Source organism: Artibeus jamaicensis, unplaced genomic scaffold (genome assembly GCF_021234435.1).
Source record: "Artibeus jamaicensis isolate MK-2021 breed Jamaican fruit bat unplaced genomic scaffold, CSHL_Jam_final contig_3230, whole genome shotgun sequence".
Taxonomy (NCBI): Eukaryota; Metazoa; Chordata; class Mammalia; order Chiroptera; family Phyllostomidae; genus Artibeus; species Artibeus jamaicensis.
This window is the reverse complement of record NW_026521764.1, coordinates 4467066-4487414: the sequence shown is the minus strand read 5'-3', so window position 1 is coordinate 4487414 and position 20349 is coordinate 4467066. Positions and strand designations below refer to the sequence as shown.

At 38.6% G+C, this 20349-nt stretch overlaps 1 protein-coding gene across 1 annotated transcript in view; it reads left to right on the top strand.

The window, feature by feature from the left end:
* The window catches only part of SKAP2 (src kinase associated phosphoprotein 2), a 173083-nt gene that overhangs the window by 133778 nt on the left and 18956 nt on the right, over positions 1 to 20349 (top strand). The window contains exons 10-11 of the mRNA XM_053663617.1: positions 13702 to 13779; positions 19212 to 19324. Coding sequence (XP_053519592.1) covers positions 13702 to 13779; positions 19212 to 19324 — 191 coding nt within the window. The remainder of the gene's footprint in view (positions 1 to 13701; positions 13780 to 19211; positions 19325 to 20349) is intronic.

The window sequence follows — 20349 nt, the reverse complement described above, 5'->3', positions numbered from 1 at the left end:
TGCCAACACTGAATAAGTATGTTGTTGTTAAGCTCAGATTTTTATTCTTACGTACTTTGAAGAACATCAGATACTATTTTGCAGGAATGAAGACCAAGACCTCCATCAAATGAGCTTTGGATGTCTAGCCTTCCCTTCTTCCCCCTGCAGGTCCTACCTTGCTTCTCTTTGGAAACTTCTTTCTACAAAAACACCCTAGCTCTAGAAGATCTTTCCTTTTCTACACCATATTTTAATCTCTTGTTTTCTATAACATTTTATTGTAAATTTGTCTGTGTGTCAAAAAAAATGCCTCTTACCTTAGAATTGAAAGTGCCTTAAAATCATAATTTTGAAGTAGGTACAGAGACATTTGTATTTTGAGACTGCTGTTCTTTGGTGTTATATAAGTGCTTTAATTTGCTGCATTTTTCATGTCTCACTGCAGTCAAATCTGGTGAGGAACCATAGCTGTCTTCTTTAGGATTAATCAATCTTCTTAGGCTCCTGGCTAGGACGGAAGCTGCTCTCAGCTCTGCTTGCTTCCCGGCTTGGCCTTCTTCTGTCTTTTCATCATATTCGGTCTCTGAGAGGGAGGTGATGGGAGATGATTTTTCCATTCGCAAGCTGCCTTCCAACTGAAAGAAAAATGGAGGGGGCAAATGCCAAGCTTTTCACTTTCTGTGGCCATTACAAACCCAGCTCTTCTCCTGTTTTTCTGCAGTGCACACTATTTTTCAAGGGAGCCATTTTCTTTAGACTGTCACAGTAAGCCAAGTTATTTTGCCATTGAAGATTGTTAAAAATAATATATGTCAATATGACATCATGAATATTAACTTTCTCATAAGTTGCGTGTTACGGCAGTAGGTTCAAGTGCTGTTTGGTTAATTAACGAATACAGAAACAAATGATCTATACAAGGTCTTGCATCAAAGAAAAAGTGTAGTGCATTCACAGCTGGGGCTCTGGAGGCAGACTGCCCAGGTTCAAATCCTGATACTACTTATAGCTGTGATATGCTGAGAAACCTACTTAGGTGTTTCTGTGCCTCCATTTCTTCATCTTTAGGGTGGGAACAAGATCAATACCCTTCCCACAGGGTTTTGAGGATTAAAGGAGATTTATGAGCATAGTGGCTAGCATGGTGCCCAGTGCAGAGGAAGTCTTCAGGTTATTATTATAACCACTACTACTATAAATCTTCAGTGGACTGGGCATTGGCTACTTCACTCATTTTATCCTCACGATAATTCTCTAAAGTGTATTTTGTATTTCTGTTTTCTAGATTGAAAATTGAGGTTCAGAGAGTTCAATTAGCTTGTCGTGTTTATACAGCTAGTAAAAGAGGGTAATATGGACTTCTGGAATATGAATTTTATTTGCATTTCTGTAGCCCTATTGTATCTTTTGGGATTAATAGGAGATTAGTTTCTGCTTTGCTAATTTCATTATAATTAATTTTACATTAATATTATTTGGGGAGGTACACCTATATTTTGATGCTTAAAAGGCAAGAGACATTTGAAGCTACAATGTTCTAATTAACTTACTTTCAAACAGTTATAGAACACAAACCACTTGAATCCTTATGTAAAAGAAATCCTCAGAAGATAAGGCTTTAGGTCAGTCGTTCTCCGGGTTTGGTCCCAGGACCAGCAGCATGGGTGGGAACTAGTTAGAAACGCACACCCTTGTGCTGTCTTTCCCCTGCAAAGCCTGTCTCCACACCAAATCTGCTGAATCAGAAACCATCCGTGGGGCCCAGCAGTCTGGGTTTAAACCAGCTCTTCAGATGATCCTGATGCCTGCTAAAGTCTGAACCCCAGTACTCCTGGTGAACAACACACCATGGGGCTATGCCAGGGATATTGATGTAGCTCATAATATCTAGTCCCAAACTGGAAGTTATATATCGCAGAGGGACCACGTGGTAGTAATAGAAAAATACAAGTGGGGCTGTTACTTGATAATTGCCGTATAAATATTAAATATTCAATACTGTGTGCTCAATCCCTTCCATTCCTTGGATTTAGGGCTTCTAAGCAGGTGGTATAGTATTGCTTTCAGAGACAACCAAGTGAGTACAGATACTGAGTCACAGACAGTCACTCCAGCCCTCAGCTCCTCTGGCTGAGACACACACAGCCAGGTGGTTGGTTTTTCTAGGCTTTAGCAACCGGGAATCTTTAACTAAGAGGAACTGACCCTAAGAATATGGAGAGAAAGAAAAAGCAATAAACATTCATTACCATTTCATCTTTTTTCTTCAGATACAGTTTATGCATGGAAGTAGCATCTTAAAAAATGAATGAGGCCAGAGGATCTAGGAAATAAATAGGGAAACTCCTGTTATGTCCAGATTTAATTGTGGAAAATATTAGACAAAAACAGTTGTCTACTTAGTATCTGTCATGGCCAGTGAGGAGAAAACTGGTCACCAGCCAGACATAATTGCCTAGACTTTAGGAAGAAGGCATATTTTAGAAAATTTAGATAGAGAATAGGCACGAGTGTATGGTGTTAAAGACAAACAAGTATTTAAAAATACCATTTAATCTCGAATGATTCCAATGAGGAAAAGGGGGAGATAAATTAGAAGAATGCCTAGAATCTATCCAATGAATGCAACTTTAAAGAGCCATATGTTAACCGTGAAATGGCCAAGATAACCAAAGAACTTATGAAAGTAACTGAAATTCGCAAAGTGTGCTAAGTACAACAAAGGGTGTACAATTGCTATGTGGTTTTGTTTGTTTTTGAAATTCACCAGGGGCAGTGATTCAAATAAAGCAATTCAGTTTCTATTTTACTTGCACTTTTTCTGTCAAGAATTATCCTCCAACTGATAAGACTTGGTAATACAAGCCCAGGGTGAGCAAAGAGCTTCCAATGTAATACCTAGCTAGCCAAAATCCATTTAGTTTTCACTCAAGAAACATTCATGGAAAACACTTTTTTGTTCCAGTGTGTGTTAAGCTGTGTACCATAAACAGGCAGGGAATTTGCACTCGGAGGGAAAGTAGACTTACTCTAGGAGAAGAATAATGAGGCCTGTGCCGGAGGCTGTACGAGCATGAAGGGACCAGCACGCTCGTCCGTTGAAGGGACCATGAAGGGACGAGCATGAGTGGCCAGCTGTCTGGGGGTGCGGGAGGTTTGGGAAATGCATTGTAAACTGGAGAACATTTGAGCAAGGTCTTAAAGATGAGTAGGAATTGTTTGTCTTCCGGCCGAGATAAGACTACATCCAACACAACTTATAAATGAAACCATTGTACTACTGTCACTGATTTTGAGGGAAACACGAAGGATGAAAGAGATGTTAGAAGTGTGTAGTCTAGCAATTGAACTGTGAACTTTTTAAAAACAGTAGAAAGCTATAGCATCTTAATTGGGTTCCCTGAAGCAGGGAACTCTGAGACAGATGTATGTAAAAGATTTATTGGTGAGTGATCTTCGGAGATACCCTTGCGTGAAAGTGAGGAAGGTAGAACTGAACCGGAGAAGCTGACCCACAATGCAGCTGCAACTGAGGCCTTAGCTGAACTTTCTTTCCAGGAGCCAGGAGACTGGGATGAGTCTTCAGGATTGTGCCAAATTGAGGCAAAGGGGCCTGTCTTTATATCCCCACACCAACTAATCATTGGCTCCAGGCCGTCCTCTGGGAGGGGTGTGACCTTGACTGAGGCAATTTCCTGCAGCCAAGGGCGATTTCTAGGGAGGGACACAGCTGTGAGCCAGCAGCAATCTGAGTCCCCGCAGTGGGGGGATGGTTGTGTTGGCCCTGAATGGGGCATCTGGGAGGAGCACCACATTATCCAGTGGACGTGGATTCTGCAATTTCTATACTGTTTGGGAACTTTGAAGTGGACTCCAGAGAAGCTACTAAATACATTGTCAAGGAACCCTTTATATTATATAGAAGAAGACATAACGATTACAAAAACCAACATGAGTTCAAAGGAAATGATAGACACATAATAGACATCAGTAAGTCATTTGGCCAGGCTTCTCATGAAAGCTTTATAGATATGAAAACCATTGGGTAACTGGTTATACTGCTGTGCCCTAAGGCTGTTGATTAATTGATTTTGTAAATGCCTTCAGCTTAATTCTCAGTGTTCTCATATCATATTAATCAATGCCTTGAATGAAGATATACAGGCAATGCTCTCAAATGACCTAAATCATGGATCAACTCTTAACAAGGTGAAATGTGATAGACTATCACACTTGTTCCAAAAATCTAGCTGCATGAGTATGAGAAGGGAAAGATTTGGCTCAGCAAATGGGAAAAACACAAGGATTTTGGTCAACAGCTCAATATGAGTCAACAGCGTAATGTAATTCATCCCTGAGAGTGTGTGCTTTGGGAATATAAAGTAATTACCAGTGTTGTGGGCTGGCAGGGTATCAGAGTTTTCATGTTGCAGGTCAGCAATGTTTAGATATTTAACTGTACTCCTCTAGAAAGTACAGCACAATGATTCTCAAACTTTTTGTTCTCAGAGCCCTTTACAATCTTAAAAATTACTGAGAACCCCAAAAAGCTTTAGTTTATGTGGGCTCTGCCTCTTAGGATTTGTTATATATCAGAAATTAAAACTGAAAAATATTTTCATTGTTTAGTAATGAATTAAAATTAGGATAATAAACCCATTGCATGTGAACATAAATAAGTATCTTTAGGGAAAATAACTATATTGTTCCAAAATATCAGGAAGGGGAGGAGCACGGTATTCATTTTCTGCAGATCTTGCTAGTATCTAAGCTTAACAGGAGACATTTAGACTCTCATATGTGCTTCTGCACTCACTTTGCTGTGATATGTTGTTTTAGTTTAGTTTAAGTACGGTCAGCATATGAAGAAAATCCAGCCTCATACAGATATGTAGCAGGAAAAGGGAAGCATTTTAATAGTTTTTGCAGGTTTTTGTGCATAATCATCATTGATACTGTACTTAAACTTGACAAGGGGTAGAAGTTAGTTGCAGTGTGGAGTCCAAAACCATATCAGTGAACTTTCACACTGTTACAATAACATCAGTGGGTCTGTCTGGTACATTGAATGGTTCCTTCACCCATGTGTGTTTTTGTAGCATCATTAACCAGTTGGAAAATTTTGGTTTACTACATTGTACAGAACTTCCAAATATTGACACAATTAAAAAAGCACATTCATTAATAGCACCACCAGTCTCTTTAGAGAACTCTTTAAGTACTGGGGAGCTGCCAAGCTCACAGTGGCAGATGTAAGTCTCTAAAATTCTAATTTTTACTTGAAAGCTCAAATGTAATCATTGGCAAAAAAACGACTGTCTGTTGTTTTCTTTCAAATAAGAAGCTTGCTTAGCTCATTTTTGAGAAATACCTGCCACATTCCCAAGGCTACATAAGCGTAGTTCTTCAGTTATTCTTTCAAGTAAAAGTGGTGTGCCCTGGGCAAAGCCGCTGGGTTGGCTTCCATCCGTCCTCTGGTGCATCTGGAGATGCGGCACAAACGCTTTATGTGTCCTTCCCATTTTATCCCACAGAATGTGAAAAATACATGTACTCCAGGTTGTCCTTAAATTAAAATGAGAATTTTTGCTCCTTTGTCAAGGATATTTTTAGTTGAAATTGGCTTGTTTGTTTTCAGTACAAGGCGGCGAAGAACACAGGGACAGTTTGGTTCCACTGTGTTGACTTATGCTGAGGTGTCAGCAGCTTACCCATCATTGCATTGCAGCATCAGTGCAAATGTTAACGTGATGAAAAAGGCAAATATCTTAATTTTCTTATGAAAATAAGAAAAGACCCTCCCAGACCCTCCAGCCCTCGAAAAGAAACCAGTGCTGGTGCTGGGTATGTGGAACCAGTAACGGTGATGTTTTCTCCGAGGGTCTGTGCTTTTGCTTTCTCGGGTTCTGGACGTGAGGTGAAGGCACACTGCCTGTGAAGGGGAGGAGTGTTCGTGCATAAGCAAATGGAGAAAAGAGAGACTGAGCCAAAATGACCGAGCTTGGCATCTGGATATCTGCTTTTCCCCTGAGGGTAGAGTAGACGGTCGTAGATCCTTATTCTGCAGCCACATTACAATGACATGATCTTCTTCACACAACCGACTTATGATTAGATGGTATTTTTTTTTAACGATGAAACTTTAAAACGGACCAAAATCTAAGTTGAGATGACATATTTTACTTTCTAAAAAAGGATTCAGAACAGTTTCTAATGAAGTCCCTGTACACTTGGGATATTCTTATTTAAAATGAGAAGAAAGAAAAACCAGAAACTGAGTAAAGATTCTAGAAAAGAGTTGCTAATGCATAGGTAGGTCTTGGATGATTTTTAACCATTTTTATTTTTTGCTTACTTCTCTTTTCTGACTTCCAACAATGAACAGAATATAACAAAAATAATATGGAAGAGGTTAATTTAAATTTTAAAAATGAACTTACATGTGGCAAACTATAATTGTGCTAGACACCCAGAACCATCTAGCGATTACTGTAACCATATAGCAGTTACTCTAATGGAGAAGTAATTTAATTTGGACTTTCTTGGGTTAAAAGAATTATCATTCTGCAGAAATGATCAATTTTAAATAAAAAGCTAAGAATTTGATCTTTAAAGAATAGTTACAAGAATTTTACATTACAACAGATAGTGGTTATACTACACTGGGACAAGAAGGAGCCACGTGTCATAGTTTCCCTCTGCCCAGCACTCTAGGAGCAGGGTCATTTTCTGACTCACAGTTGCTTCTGACAGATTCTAGCCCAGGGTGTCAAACTCGTTTTCACCGGGGGCCACATCAGCCTTATGGTTGCCTTCAAAGGGCCAAAATAATTTTAGGACTGTGTAAATGTAACTACTCCTTAACTGTTAAGGAGTTAAAATTACATTCAGCCCTTTCTTTTTTTGCTGTTAGGGAGTTGAAATTCCATTCGGCCCTTTCTTCGCTTCCCCTTTTATGTGGTTTCTTTGCCTGTCCTAATTGCCTTTAGGTGATCAAGTCTATATAAGGCTCCTCCTGAATAGACAAGTCCCTCTAGGGCAGCAGCAGGCTCGTTCAGCAATGTCTGTGGTACGTGTTTTACAGAAGGCAGCACAGGGAGAGAAGAGCAGGTACAAGGTGCACGATCTTGGCCAAGTCACTCAATAGCCCCCGCTGGGTTCCCCTTAAACAAAAGAAGGGGATTACATCTAAGGTTTCTTTCAAGTTTTCCCCCTGATTCTGTCAAAAGAGATACTTCCTTGAATTTTATTTTTTCCCCCAAATCCCAGCCTGATGTTAACAAGTTTTGTGTTTGCAAAAAAAAAAAAATCATTATTTTTGTACTTTCAGTTGTGCACAAATTATTAATTTTAATATAGTACAGAAATTTACTATAATGTAGTGACATCTTTTTGCTTTTGAAATGCAGTGTTAAACCCTATAAGAATGAATGTCAAGGTTGAAAATTAGATTGTGTGATTAAACAACTATTGCTTATTTTGTTGCCTTTTATATTGCATTAATCTTCTTGGTTGTTAAGTTAATAAATGGTTGCAAAGCACCTTGCTCTTACAGTGATTAACCCGATGGTGCGTGCTGGTTGTGCATTATTTTCCTCCTGAGAAATGTGATTATCTCATTGTCCCCCTCAAATCCTGTGCAAGTGCTATGGACAGACATTGTTTCCACCTTACAACGATGACGCTGGGAACTAGAAACAGTGTCAAGGTTACGTGAGTAACTAGAACCTTAGCAATAGGCCCCAGTTTGCCTAATTTCCAGGAGAGTAAACTTGACTCTAAATATGTTATTTCAGTTATCTTTATCTTTTGGGTTTTTTTTTAAGTTTTGATAATACTGAAAGGTACATGCTTTTCTCTTTACAATAGTATATTTGTTATTGCTGTAAAATGGCAGTCTATTAAAGATAGAAAAATTCTTTAGAAGTGTCATATTTGAAATTATCAGTGGAGCAGGGGTTACAGGCCCTTAGGGAACTCACTTTTCCTTATCATCATAATTTTGAATTCCTTTGTCTGTATCCCCTTCACTGTGTTCTTCCATTTTCCCAACCCTTCCAGCAGCTTCATAGCTAGTCCCAGGTCTTAAGAAAGAACAGGGGAGATACCATTTATGTAAATCCTTCCCACATCTCCCCCTCTTTCACGTAGCACTGCTTGGACTGGCCAGAGGGTCTTTGGGTCCCATCTTCTCCCGCCCAGGGCCATCTTGCTGGCAACACCCCGGACCTGAACCCTTGATGACTGTGCAGGGTAGCCTGTTGCTCTGAAATGTAGCTGAACTTTCAGATCTTGGTTTGTGGGAAGGCTCAACTTAACCATGTACATTTAAACATGTTTTCCATATTGAAATTAAGTGAGAAAGAAAAGTTGGCTGGCCTAAAAATAAATCCATTCTCAATTACGAGTTTGCATTAGAGACATTTAGAAAACATGAAATACTGTGCACTGGCTTTAGGGCATTTCAGCCTGTGGAACATTAGATGTGGGGAGGGGGAGACAGGAGAATAGAGAGGAGAAGATGCAGGTTTGGGGCATCCCAACTTGAAATTCTGTTTCTAAACGTATCTCTAAAAGGATCGCTTGACCTAAGATTTGCTTCAAGTACCATGCTGTGGTAGGATAGAATTTACCCATTTATGTGAAAATGCTTTCCATGTTCACAAACAACCAGTATTTGAATGAAAATTTAGAAAACAATCTATCTATAAACTGAAGATTTTAATGAAAATCAAGGAAGTGGCACTATGACTTAAGCAAGGGCTTTAGGAGTACAGGTTCAAGTTGAAGTCTCAGCTCTTATTCCACCCAGATATGTGAACCTGGACAAGTTATTCAAGCTCTGTAAGTTTTACTTTTGCATCCACAAAATGATGGTAAAGGTATCTTTTATTACATTATAGAATTGTTATGAGGATTTAGTTATATAATGGATCTAGTATGAACATTTAAGCAATAAATAGTAACTTCTTGAGACAAATATATGGCCACATAATCAGTGAAGCCTTGGCAGGGTTAGATCTAAGCCCAAGCTTCAATTCAGAGCATAACTTTTGATTCTGTGTTTTGTGTCTTTTAAAATGCACTGTAATTCAGTAGATCCCTTTTCGAAAGGTATTTAGTGAGAAAGGCAATAATTGTGTGAGTCAAAGATTTTCTTACATTGCTGTCCTCTTCTCCCTAGCAATGATAAAACAGAAACAGACTCATAGGTACAGAGAACAGAATGACAGCTGTCAGACCACAGGGAGGTTGGGGGCTGAGTGAAAAAAGGGAAGAGATTAAGCAAAAAAAAAAAAGAAATAAAAACTCATAGACACTCAAGAAATAAAAACTCTCATCCCTGCGGTAATGACCAGAGGGAAAGGGGATGGGGAGAAGAACAGGGTAAAGAGGGAGAAATGGGGGTGGAAGGAGACTTGACTCGGGGTGGCGAGCACACAATACGATATACAGCTGATGTGTCATAGAACAGTACGCATGAAACCTATATAATTCTGTTAACCATTGTCACCCCAATAAATTCAATAAAATTTTTAAAAATTAGGCCTCAGCCCTGATGTGAACATCACATCTCCTGGTTTGGTCCTAACAAATTGTACTGAGTCTTTTTCAAGCAATGTCAGTTACATGTGTTATTTGCTTTGTTTCTGTTATTGTTGTTGTTTATTCTTTAAAAAGTTAGTAAAGCAGAAATAGCCATTTTGTGAAACGTACATAGTTAGAGTTGTGATTCTTATGAGGGTACTAATCTATCTGTTATGCACTGGATCAATCTGTAAATTAAATTGATTAATCTAGCAGGAAAAAAAGGGGTCTCGAGTTTTTTCTCAATTAGCGCTTCCTCAATGGTCATCATCCTAATAAATGGCTCAATATGCATGAAAAAGATGAGCGAGAGTAGAGTTTAAGCTTTTTAGATTCTGTCAGATACAATTGCTCCTGGAAGTTTTTATTTTTGACAGGCTTTAATGTTAAAACCTTTCAGTGACTACCAGAACATTTCTGATACTCATTGATTGGTTTACTGAATGTGTGACTATATTTGAACTATATTCTGCGTTTTCACTTTACTATTATTTTCATCTTGTCTGATTGAAAATCCTCCTGATGATCCCTGTAACAACGTGTGATTGGAATACTAACTTCACATGTTGAGGACTTGGTGCTGCAGCTGAGAGGTGTGTAAATACAAGCTGCTTATTTGCAAGAAGCTTCCAGATTTGCAATATGATTGCTATGGAAACCACATAATGAAAACCTTATAACCATCTGTGTGGTTTGATGGATTTTACTGCATAGCTGAGCTGTTTTTGTTTACTGTTATTAAAATGTTGAATGGAATATATTAACCCACAAACATGGACTATCTAAGGTATTAATTAGTATTGTATAATGACATCACACCTCAACACCAAAATAAATGTTTAACAATGGACCTAAATAGAACACTGTGTGTTTCTATTTCTAATATATTGTGATGGTGATTATTTCCTAGAATCTCAGTCACTTGGCCTAACATATTTTTGAGTGGTATAGAGAGGTTTGCTCTGTTATAAATGAGTATGATAGAATTTATTTTCATGATTTTTGAATCCATTTCTTCACTTGGTATTTATTGAACATCTCCCTTATATCGTATTTTATTCAAAATTCAGTCTGAGTTTTTTTCCCTAAGATTAAAACAAACACACACACGCACACACCAAGATTTGACTTTGTTGTCTTTTTTATGGAAGCTACTTGTATTGTTAGCACAAGATAAAATGAGTTGTTGGAACATTGTTAAGACAAAATTGATGTATGGAACATAGAAGCCTTTGACCTAAAAATATCAGTACTAGGTTTGAAATGGAGAAACAAAGTGATTTTAATCAGTATCTCATCCTCTAAAATACTGCTTATTAAGCATTTCATGTGGCTTTCAATTTGGATACTTACAGTAAATATTGATATTGAGTAAGTATTTTTAATATTCTGGTAATTTAAGAATATACTGTGCATATTAAGGCACTTAAATTTTAGTAAAATAAGAATAAATTCATAGTAATAAATTCTAACTTATTAACTTTGCCAAGAGCCAACTTTTAAAATTTAATTATTATATTAGTTTGATATCTTGACAATGACTTTGGGTGGTGAGTCTAAATCCCATAGTCTCTTCTTAAGAGCCAAGAATACTGCTCCTTATATTGATGGGGTTATGGCTTTTGACTTAAGGACAAGTGCCCTTAATTATTTTTGAATTTACTTCTTACTATTGTACTTATGACCAAATTGTAAGAGAGGGAGTACTGGGGAAAATGAAAGTAAGAGAGAGCTTCCTCCCTCACCTTTGAAAATATTGTCAATCTGTAAAATGAGTAGGTTAGACAAAATGACTGTAAATGTCCCTAATTTTTATGAAAACACCCTGTTTTAGCCCATGTATGATAGCTTGGCCTTGAAGTTTGGCATAGCTAGCTAACTGTTGTTGAAGAGAAAAGAGACAGGATTTAGTATCAGACTTTTTATGAGGTCTTTTAGGTATTCATTACTCTTTGACTAAACCATATTAAGTTGACAGTGTTAGGTTCAACTCAATATATATAAATTATCAAATGTTTCCAGCTCTTCCTTACATTGGAGCTTTTCATTATTTTGTTTGAATTGAATTATAAAAATCTGCAACGGTTGTATTTGTCTTATAAGCAGAATAACCTCCAAGCCTGATTTAAATGTTGATTTTCCTTAATCACCACTTTAAAATTTGCATGAGCCTTCCATATTTGCATGTGCAGTCCTGACCTCTCTACCAGCCTTTCCAGCCGCCCCTGGACATTTCCTCTGGGTTGCCTTACCAGTGCATTCAGCGTCTCTTGTCAGAAACACAACTCCTTGTGTTTCCTCAGCAAAATGGCTTATCTCTGCTATTCTCTTTTTTAATAATGATGTTCCCATCGCTCAGTTAACTAAGCTCAAAACCTCAGTCATCCTTGGTTGCTCTCCCCACTCCATAACCCTCCCTATCCAGTCAGGCACAGAGTTTATCAATTCTGCTTCCTTTACCCCTCCTGACCCTCTCCTTTCCACTTCCTCTGCCCCTTCAGCTCAGGGTTTCCTTCCCCTTCAGCCAAACTCCGAGTGTCTCTCTCCCCAGGCCCCTCCTCTAGGATCTGACACAGTGGGAGCAGATGAGCCTTCCTCGGGCATAATTTCAGTCCTGCCCTTTCTCCGCTCACAGATCTTCTGGGACTTGCGTTGCCCACCAAGTAAAAGTCGAACATCCATGGCAGGATGTGCAATGCCCTTCAATGACTGGCCCAAACTACCAGCATTCTCTCCCACCCTGCTCTCTTCCTCTGAGTACCACGTTCTTTAGCTAAAAAGAACTTGCCATCTCCCCTTGTTCAGATTCTCTCCATCTTTCAGGGCCTTCATGGTATTCCTTGCTGGGTGGTTTCTTCTCTGCTCCTTCATGCCTGGACATCACACGTCAGGTTTTAGGCCCCTATCCCATTTTCCTTTAGATTCTGTCTTCTGTCCCTCTAGGTTGTCAGCTTCCTGGAGGCAGAATCTCCCTACTGTCCTTGACTTCTTGGTGGAATCTCTCTTTTACCTGTAGTTAGTACTCAATGAAGATTTATTGGTTGAATTATTTAATAGTCATAACAGCTATATTTATATATTTAGCATACTTATTTTTAAAGTTCTGGATTTTTCTTGAAATTGTGATTCTTTTTGAACCCAGTGTTTCTTTAGCATACCATTTCGTTCATATGCCTTGCCTTAAGTATTTCTAAGTTTTATATATCCCTAGGTGAGGAAAGTGGTAATATAAGAAGTGTTTCTTTGTTGTCAAAGAATCAGTCTATTGGCTCTGTTAAAAACTGTTCTCCTTAATCTTACTATATTTCTTCCTATAACTCAGAGAAGGAATGTGATGGGAGAGTATGGAAATAATATAGGTAAGGCACTTAATGTATGTGGGCTAAGGAACATGGACTTTATAATCAGACCTGAGTTTGATTCAAACTATAATTCAAACCTGAGTTTGAATGACAAAAATTGGAAACTGCTTTACATTTTCAATTCTCACTGTACTCACCTGTTAAATGAGGATTTAAAAATTATCTACCTACGAAATCTATACATCTGCCATAGTATATGACACGTAGTAGATTCTCAGTATAATTATGGGGTGAAGCGGTTATCTTGAAGGGTAAGGATCCTTCTAGCGTCCTCCTGTGAAGATCAAGTGAGTCAGCCTACCAAGTCTCTCATACTCAATAAGAGACTGTATTTTTTATTACACGCTTTCCTTTTGCTAGAATATTGATGTTTTAGGCACCGTGGCTTGGGGTGAGGTACTCTCGCCAGTGTAATGTAGTCCGTCTGTGTAGAGCTGGCCATCGTTTTACTGGACATCAGGGCTTTTCCGGGTCTGAGATTGTCCCAGGTCAGTCTCTACAAGGATGTAACACAACATATGCGAAGCACTAGTACATATGTTAAATTTTATTAAGCCAGCCGGTAAGGTTGCTATTTGGAAATAGGTAGAGGTTTATTTGTTCAGCTTTAGATTATTGACAAAGGAATGTGAATTGTTGAGTGGTTTCCTTCTCTGAATAGGAATCTTTATGTGTTATCAACTTTTAGTTTTGCTCTTAAGATGGGGAATACTGTGTCCTTATCTCAGAGGAAACCCTTCAGTGTGCCCTGTGCATTGTTTACTTGCAGAGGAGGAAGAGGACGGCGCTCCCAGGAAGGTGGAGGAACAAAGGAAGATGAGTCAGGACAGTGCTCATCACACCACAGGTAATGAATCGCGAGGCTTCTCAGGGAAGCTTCTTTTGGTTTTGTTCACGTTCTTACCGCCCCGCAGACGTTGCCACAGCTCCTCAAAGCTGGCTCCTCCAGTGCGGGTATCTTCCGGCTGATAAACTGCTTAGCCCCATTTAGGATGCATGAAAACCACTTGAGAAGGATTTATAAAGTAAGCCAATTTATACAAGGTATTCCTTCCTGAATTACTTTGTAATGACTCAATTAGCTTTCATTTCTGCACAAAGGAGATTTAGTTGCATAAATTAGCTTATCATCATTGAGGAAGTGTCACTGCTAAAGGACAGTTTATAGATACAACATGCAGTTGCTGTCAAACCTATAAGAATGTAATATAGACATCTGTGTATACTTTGTGCTTGAGCAGAACAGACTTCTGCCATTCAGATACTAACAGGGGACAACAAGTTGCCCAGGGGACTGGCAATGTAGACATCTCTGAAAAGGTCAACTTGACACAGGCTCTGACAATCGACCCACAGCTCTGTCTTCTTTGATAAAAATCAGATAAACTTAAGACCGCTAATTGATCTGCAGCCTGTTTAAATGTTGGCCATGCATATCTTCATTGCATATGATTAACACAGAAAGCAAATGAATTGGGTAAGAAATGCCAGGGTCCAGTGACAGCAGCTTGAAAATTGGCAAAGGACGCCGGTGGCCCACAAGTCCAGGAAGGATAGCCCCCTTATCCATTTCCACTTGGCACTTTGCCCCATGCACTAATTATGACCAAGACTGAAAAAACTGCCCAGGCTATGGACAAAATCGCACAACATGCTCAACTTTTCTTGCTGATTGTTATTTCCAAATAACAGGAGATAAACCATATCTGTAGTGGAAGCAGGAGGTGAGTTTTGATAAACCAACAATTATTTTACACGGAAAGATGAGAAGGACTGCCTTCTTATCAGGACTTTACCCCTCTTTGTAGCCTCATGTCAGCTGGGGCAAGGTCTGCCGTATCATCCCATGTCCTGCAAAGAGCCTGAGCTGGGAGTCACCTTCCCCTCTCTGATACGTCCATACATCACTCTTTCGAGCTGTCAGAGGCAGGGTGGACAAGAAGTGTGTGTTCAGGAAGTGGCTTTCTAGAGTCCTTCCTACTGAGACATGTGGAGAGGAAACAGAGGCCTGATTTCCGGACCTGGACAGGAAAGCAGGAGCAGGTTGCTGCAAAAGGTTTTGGTTTGCTTTTTTCAGAAAGGAAGTGAGGATGGAGTCATTAGATGTTAGCACTCAGGCCCTGTAAAATGCAGCTATAAAACATTCCGGCGGAGTGAAACCTTGAGGATGATGTTCACCAGTAATTTAAGTATATATGTTTTATTATGTGTCATAAGCTCCTGCCAAAAGCATATAGATTTCTTTTTAAGAATTTCCATGCAGGTGTAGAACATAGACACATATAGAGGCACTTTCCACAAATTTAAGTATTTTGTCTTGAAGCAGTTGTATTTTCCAAAAACCCTTTTATAGTGACTATCTCCCAAATTTTTGCCTTTGAGGGAAGGGGAAAAAAAATCAGGTTTTTCTCAGAGGAATGCATTAAATAGATCTAGCTTTTCATGCAATAGCTATAAATTAGCCCTGCAATAATTCTTATCTTTCGTGACATGAAATTCTTTTCAAGCAACAGTTTTAACGCTTTTGCATAGCGGTGACCTTTGCCCTCCCCAGGCTGTCAGAGATGTAACACTAGAAGTTTGTTTGCTGTGCGGGGCAGAGAGTTGACAAGGGTGTTGCTATCTCGCTGAGCATCACATGATGTGAACTTCTAACCTTACTCAAGAATGTTACATATTTTTCACATTGAGTGATTTTACTTAAAAAAAAGTCAGACTAATGTAAAATACGTAAGCAAAAGCAAAATTAATCTTGGATTTCTTACAAGCTCTTTTATGTTCAAGCTTATATGTCTTGAATATGTTGGTTATATTTATAATAAAGATTCCATTTGATTTTTTTGAACATCGTACAATATGCTTATCTTTCTAAAATAGTTTTTAACACTACTGAAGGAAAGATTCTCTATTATTTTATTGTTGTATATTTCACTCATTGTCATCATTTTCAAAACCTTTGCATTTTTGCAAAAGTATCTCCAATGTTTAGTTTATATTTTCACAATAATTTTATTATTGCCCAATGATCCACTTCTGTATTTTTTAAAAAGCAGAAGCAGGTCTATTGTTTAAATCTGTCACAGGCTGAGTAATTTAAATTTTTTCTTTCTTTTTTTAATCATGCCTCTCAGGACAAGAAACATTGTTGATTTTTTTATGTCATTTTGAAAACATAGATCATCATGTGGATAGAATAAGAAAATAAGAAAATCTGTGCTATAAAGACAGCAGACTTAATTTGTATTTGGAACGTATGCTTATCTATGGTTTATGACGTTATGCTTCATCCCATGTCTCAGTATTTTTTAGAAACGTACTTCACATGGATTATTTTTTCAGTGCATAGGTGAACGGTGTTAACTTTGGGGAAGCCGCTGTGCTTCTGAGGCTCCATCTGTGCATAATGTTTTGGAGTATGTTCAGCCACACTTAAAATTTTAAAAAGTAAGACAGAGGAGCTCACTGCTCTCTAAGGAACAAGATAATGCCTAATTTTTATGTCTAGAATTTATACCAAGAATCATAGCGTTACTTTCCTGAGGAGACTAAAGCTAAGAAACATGTAATTCCACATTTTCTCCCTGGCTGGGATTCTACTTTATGCTGAAATATATGTGGAAATGGAACAGTAAATTGTGTATACGTGTAGCCATGTGACACAAACAACTTATTATTCTTTACCAGGACTCACATATGGGACACTGAAATGAGGTTGGTCTTTGGGTAACACCATCATGAAGATTATAGGAAGCACAGCGGAAAATGTGTCCTCTCCCCAGTACAGCTGCATCGCTAGTTTGGTCACCTCGTAAGGCAGTGAGATTTAATGAAACGCTTGTGATGCACATCTAGGGAGAGATATATTCGGCACACAGTGGGGGTCCTGTGCCCCTCATGTGCTCCTGTAACTCCCATTAGTGTTAATGGGAGTTTCACCAAGCGCATCGAGGGGAAGAGAGACCCCAAAGTGATAAGGATTATTATGCATTAGAAATCATCATATACTTTTCGTTTCCTTTCTTCCTCCCCTGAACCTCTTGAAAATCTATTGAATGAGAAACTATTGTGAGAGGGTCTGAAAAAGGAAACAGCCGGCAGCAGGCTGGACAGCTGAGGAGGCCGCTGGGACGCCGCCGGCCTAGCCAAGCCACAACTTCTACTCTACTTGTTAGCCCAAGTTTGGTTCTTCAGCTTTTTTTGGATCAAGCCTCAGGCTGAGCCGCATGGGGAACACACAGGAGCCTCAGCTATGCAGATCCTTTTACCTCCTGGCCAGTGACTGCAGGGGAGGGCCGTGCATGTGAAATGATGTCATCCTCTTTTTGCTCTAATTCCCGGACTTTAAAACTGACACTGACGGACTGCATGGGGCGCAACATTTGACCCATTTAGCAGTTGATTCAATCTGGCTAGGATGTTTCAACTTCTAAATCTCTATTTATCTAAATAAGTGGTTTTTAAAGGAAATCAGTCACTTTATTATTAAGTCATTTTTTCTAAAAAAATAATAATTTGACAATGTTTGGAGTGATCTGTCCAGCCAGAGTGCCCTCTAGTGTCCATTTGTAGAATTTACTTAATATATGCGTTGTGGGGGGAATGTAATGAAGGGTGGCCACAAGCATTGTTAGTTCTTGGTTGGATTCCCAGGCTTGTGCACATCCCCGCTGGTATCCGTGATGAGTGCTCAAATGCTAGAGTGGAGAAGTCAGCAAGGTATTCCTCTCTCTCTGTCTCCCTCTCTCCACCCCTCCCTCTTTTCTTCTTCCCTCCCACATCCCTCCCCCCTTCCCTCCTTCTCTTTGTTTTAATTCTTAGAAAACAAGAGAAAAAATTTAATAGGAAAATTTTGCTAGATAGTGTATTTTAGTTCCTTGTTTATTTTCTTAAAAAGTATAATTAAAAAGTCTCATTTTCCTAAATATTCAGATTCCCTATTATTCAGATTTTCTTTTTGGCTTTAAAAAACGTTTTCAGTATTGAAGAGAATTTTTAAAATGTCTAATGAACACAGCACTTTGTCCATAACACAAACCATGTGTGATAAGACGAATGCCCTGAAGCCATGCTAATCTGACTGGTTGTGCCGGAATTGCCAAGGAGCTTGCTGTTTGAGAGCCACGTAACAAAACTACGATGACAACACTGCTCCAGCATGTGCCCCTCCACAGCCATCCCCTCCGAATTCAAAGGTGACATTCAGTGATGGAAGCTGTCAGCACGTGTGTGTCCTGCCTGGTTCCTGAACACACGGACATTGTATTGATATTGCTTGCATTCTTTTTGCGTTAACTCATCAAAACTCAATTATCATGAAATTAAAAACAGGAAACAGTTCTCAGTGTAACAAAAGCGTCCAGTGTATTTAACTCTGTGCCGTGTTTCAGGAGCCCCACATTGTGTAAGTGACAAAGCATTTATTACCCGGTTTATTGTGGTATCACAGAGTGGAGAGCGCTAAATAATCAATCAGTTAATGGTCTGTATGGCAGTTTGAGCACATCACATCCATTGTGCTTATGCTGTTAGAAGGATGAGCTGATAACTCCAGTGCATGTTGCATGTTTATTCAGAGCCTAATGTCTCAAACCAGGGCTGACAGAAATCTTGAAAAATGCAGCTTCAGCATTGGCATTTTCTAAGTTGTTGAAATATTTTTTGAATAACTTTGAGAGGCTTTGGGTACAAAAGTCCTGAAAGATAAGAGCTGGAATTGCCCTTTTTATTATTTCTACTTTATCATTTCTCTTGAACTAGATTGAGGTTTTAGAATTTTAAAAAAAATGTTTTCTAATTTGGGTCAGATTTTTACCTTAACTCCTTTATTATCATTTTATGAAGTGCCCCAGTTCAGTAAAGTGCTTATTTGCAATGTGCTTATCACATCTTTGGATGTTGCTCACTATGCTGTGTGGATCTCACCTTCAAAGCATGTTGCAAGTGAGCTTAGTTTAGGTTCCTGTGTAACATAACTGGGAAGTAACTCTTAGGCGCTGGTTTGATGAGAAAATGTCAGTTACAGGTTTTAGATGAACAAGAAAGGGACAGAAAGAAAAAAGAGAGACATTCAAAATCAGATCTTTTTGAAAATGCTTCTGAATTAGATGGTAGTAAGAAGTAGGATTCTTGTGCAGATGTCAGAAACATTTTCTTTGAATCAAGACGGACTTTTTAAGACTCCTTTGGTGGTTTGAGGTGGCCCCTTAATTTCTCTTGGTTTATTTTTAAATGAGGGTCTCTTACATAAAAGCTCTAACTCACGTTTTCTCTTCTTTCTAGGGGATAAAAGCACTGACTACGCCAATTTTTACCAGGGTTTGTGGGACTGCACAGGTGCTGTTTCTGATGAGTTATCATTTAAACGTGGTGATGTGATTTACATTCTTAGCAAGGTAAGAAGATACTCGAAATGACAACTGTAAGGGTGAATGCAAAAGTGGATTTGTGTGTGTTTGGATTACAGCACTGGGGAAAATGCCAATTGGAATTCTTCTCGGTCCTTGTTAACAATCGGGAGTTCACAATAATTAATTATTTTGTCAAGTGAAATATAATCAAAATTTAAACACAATCAGATAACAGGATTCAACTTCACAGTGTGTTTACCTATCACTTTAGCCTTTGGCTCACATCCACACACTGCCTTCTCCAGAAACAATATACTTATGTGAAAGTTAACATTGTAAGGTATTAGGTTATTTATTATGTTTTTCTTTCCTCTTCCTTTTTATTCTTCTGTGTGCTTACTCTGATTTTGTCTGCCATTCACTACTGGAAACACTGTGTTTATAGAATAAGCTTTTCATCTTTATGTAAATACATCGGGTGTTCCGACAATTTAAGAGCGATGCTTTTCTATTCAGACAGGTTTAAGTAATTTTTTTAAGTTTAACATAATAGTAAAGTATATGGCTATGAACCCATCTTTATATGTTAAAAAATCATGTTTCTGCCTCTCTAAGATACTGGATTATTCAAAATCTTTCCTTCAGTCTAAAAGTTTCTTATTGTGATTACGCTTCTGATGATGTGTGTGAGCTCCCTTAAACTTAACATTTTAACTTTTCCCATTATGATATGGATAATAAAAAAGTATTTCCTTCAGTCTCCTTTATGAGGCTATTTTAGAAACAAATGATATATGGAAACTACTTATAAGTGTGGCAATGTTATATAAATTATAAGTCTAGGAACTTAATGTGGTTTCATGATTAGAGAAATATTTTAGACTTTTCAGGAAGAATATGATCGTTAGATACAGAAGAGACTTTGGAAATAAGGTCACTTACTGAATTTTAACACTAGTTGGCTGGTGCATAAAATCATAACAGCGAATCACAGAGCCCTTGAGTGAGGGGTCATCTGTCTATTCCTTGTGTTTACAGGTAAGGGAACCTGGTCAAGAAAGTGCCAGAGC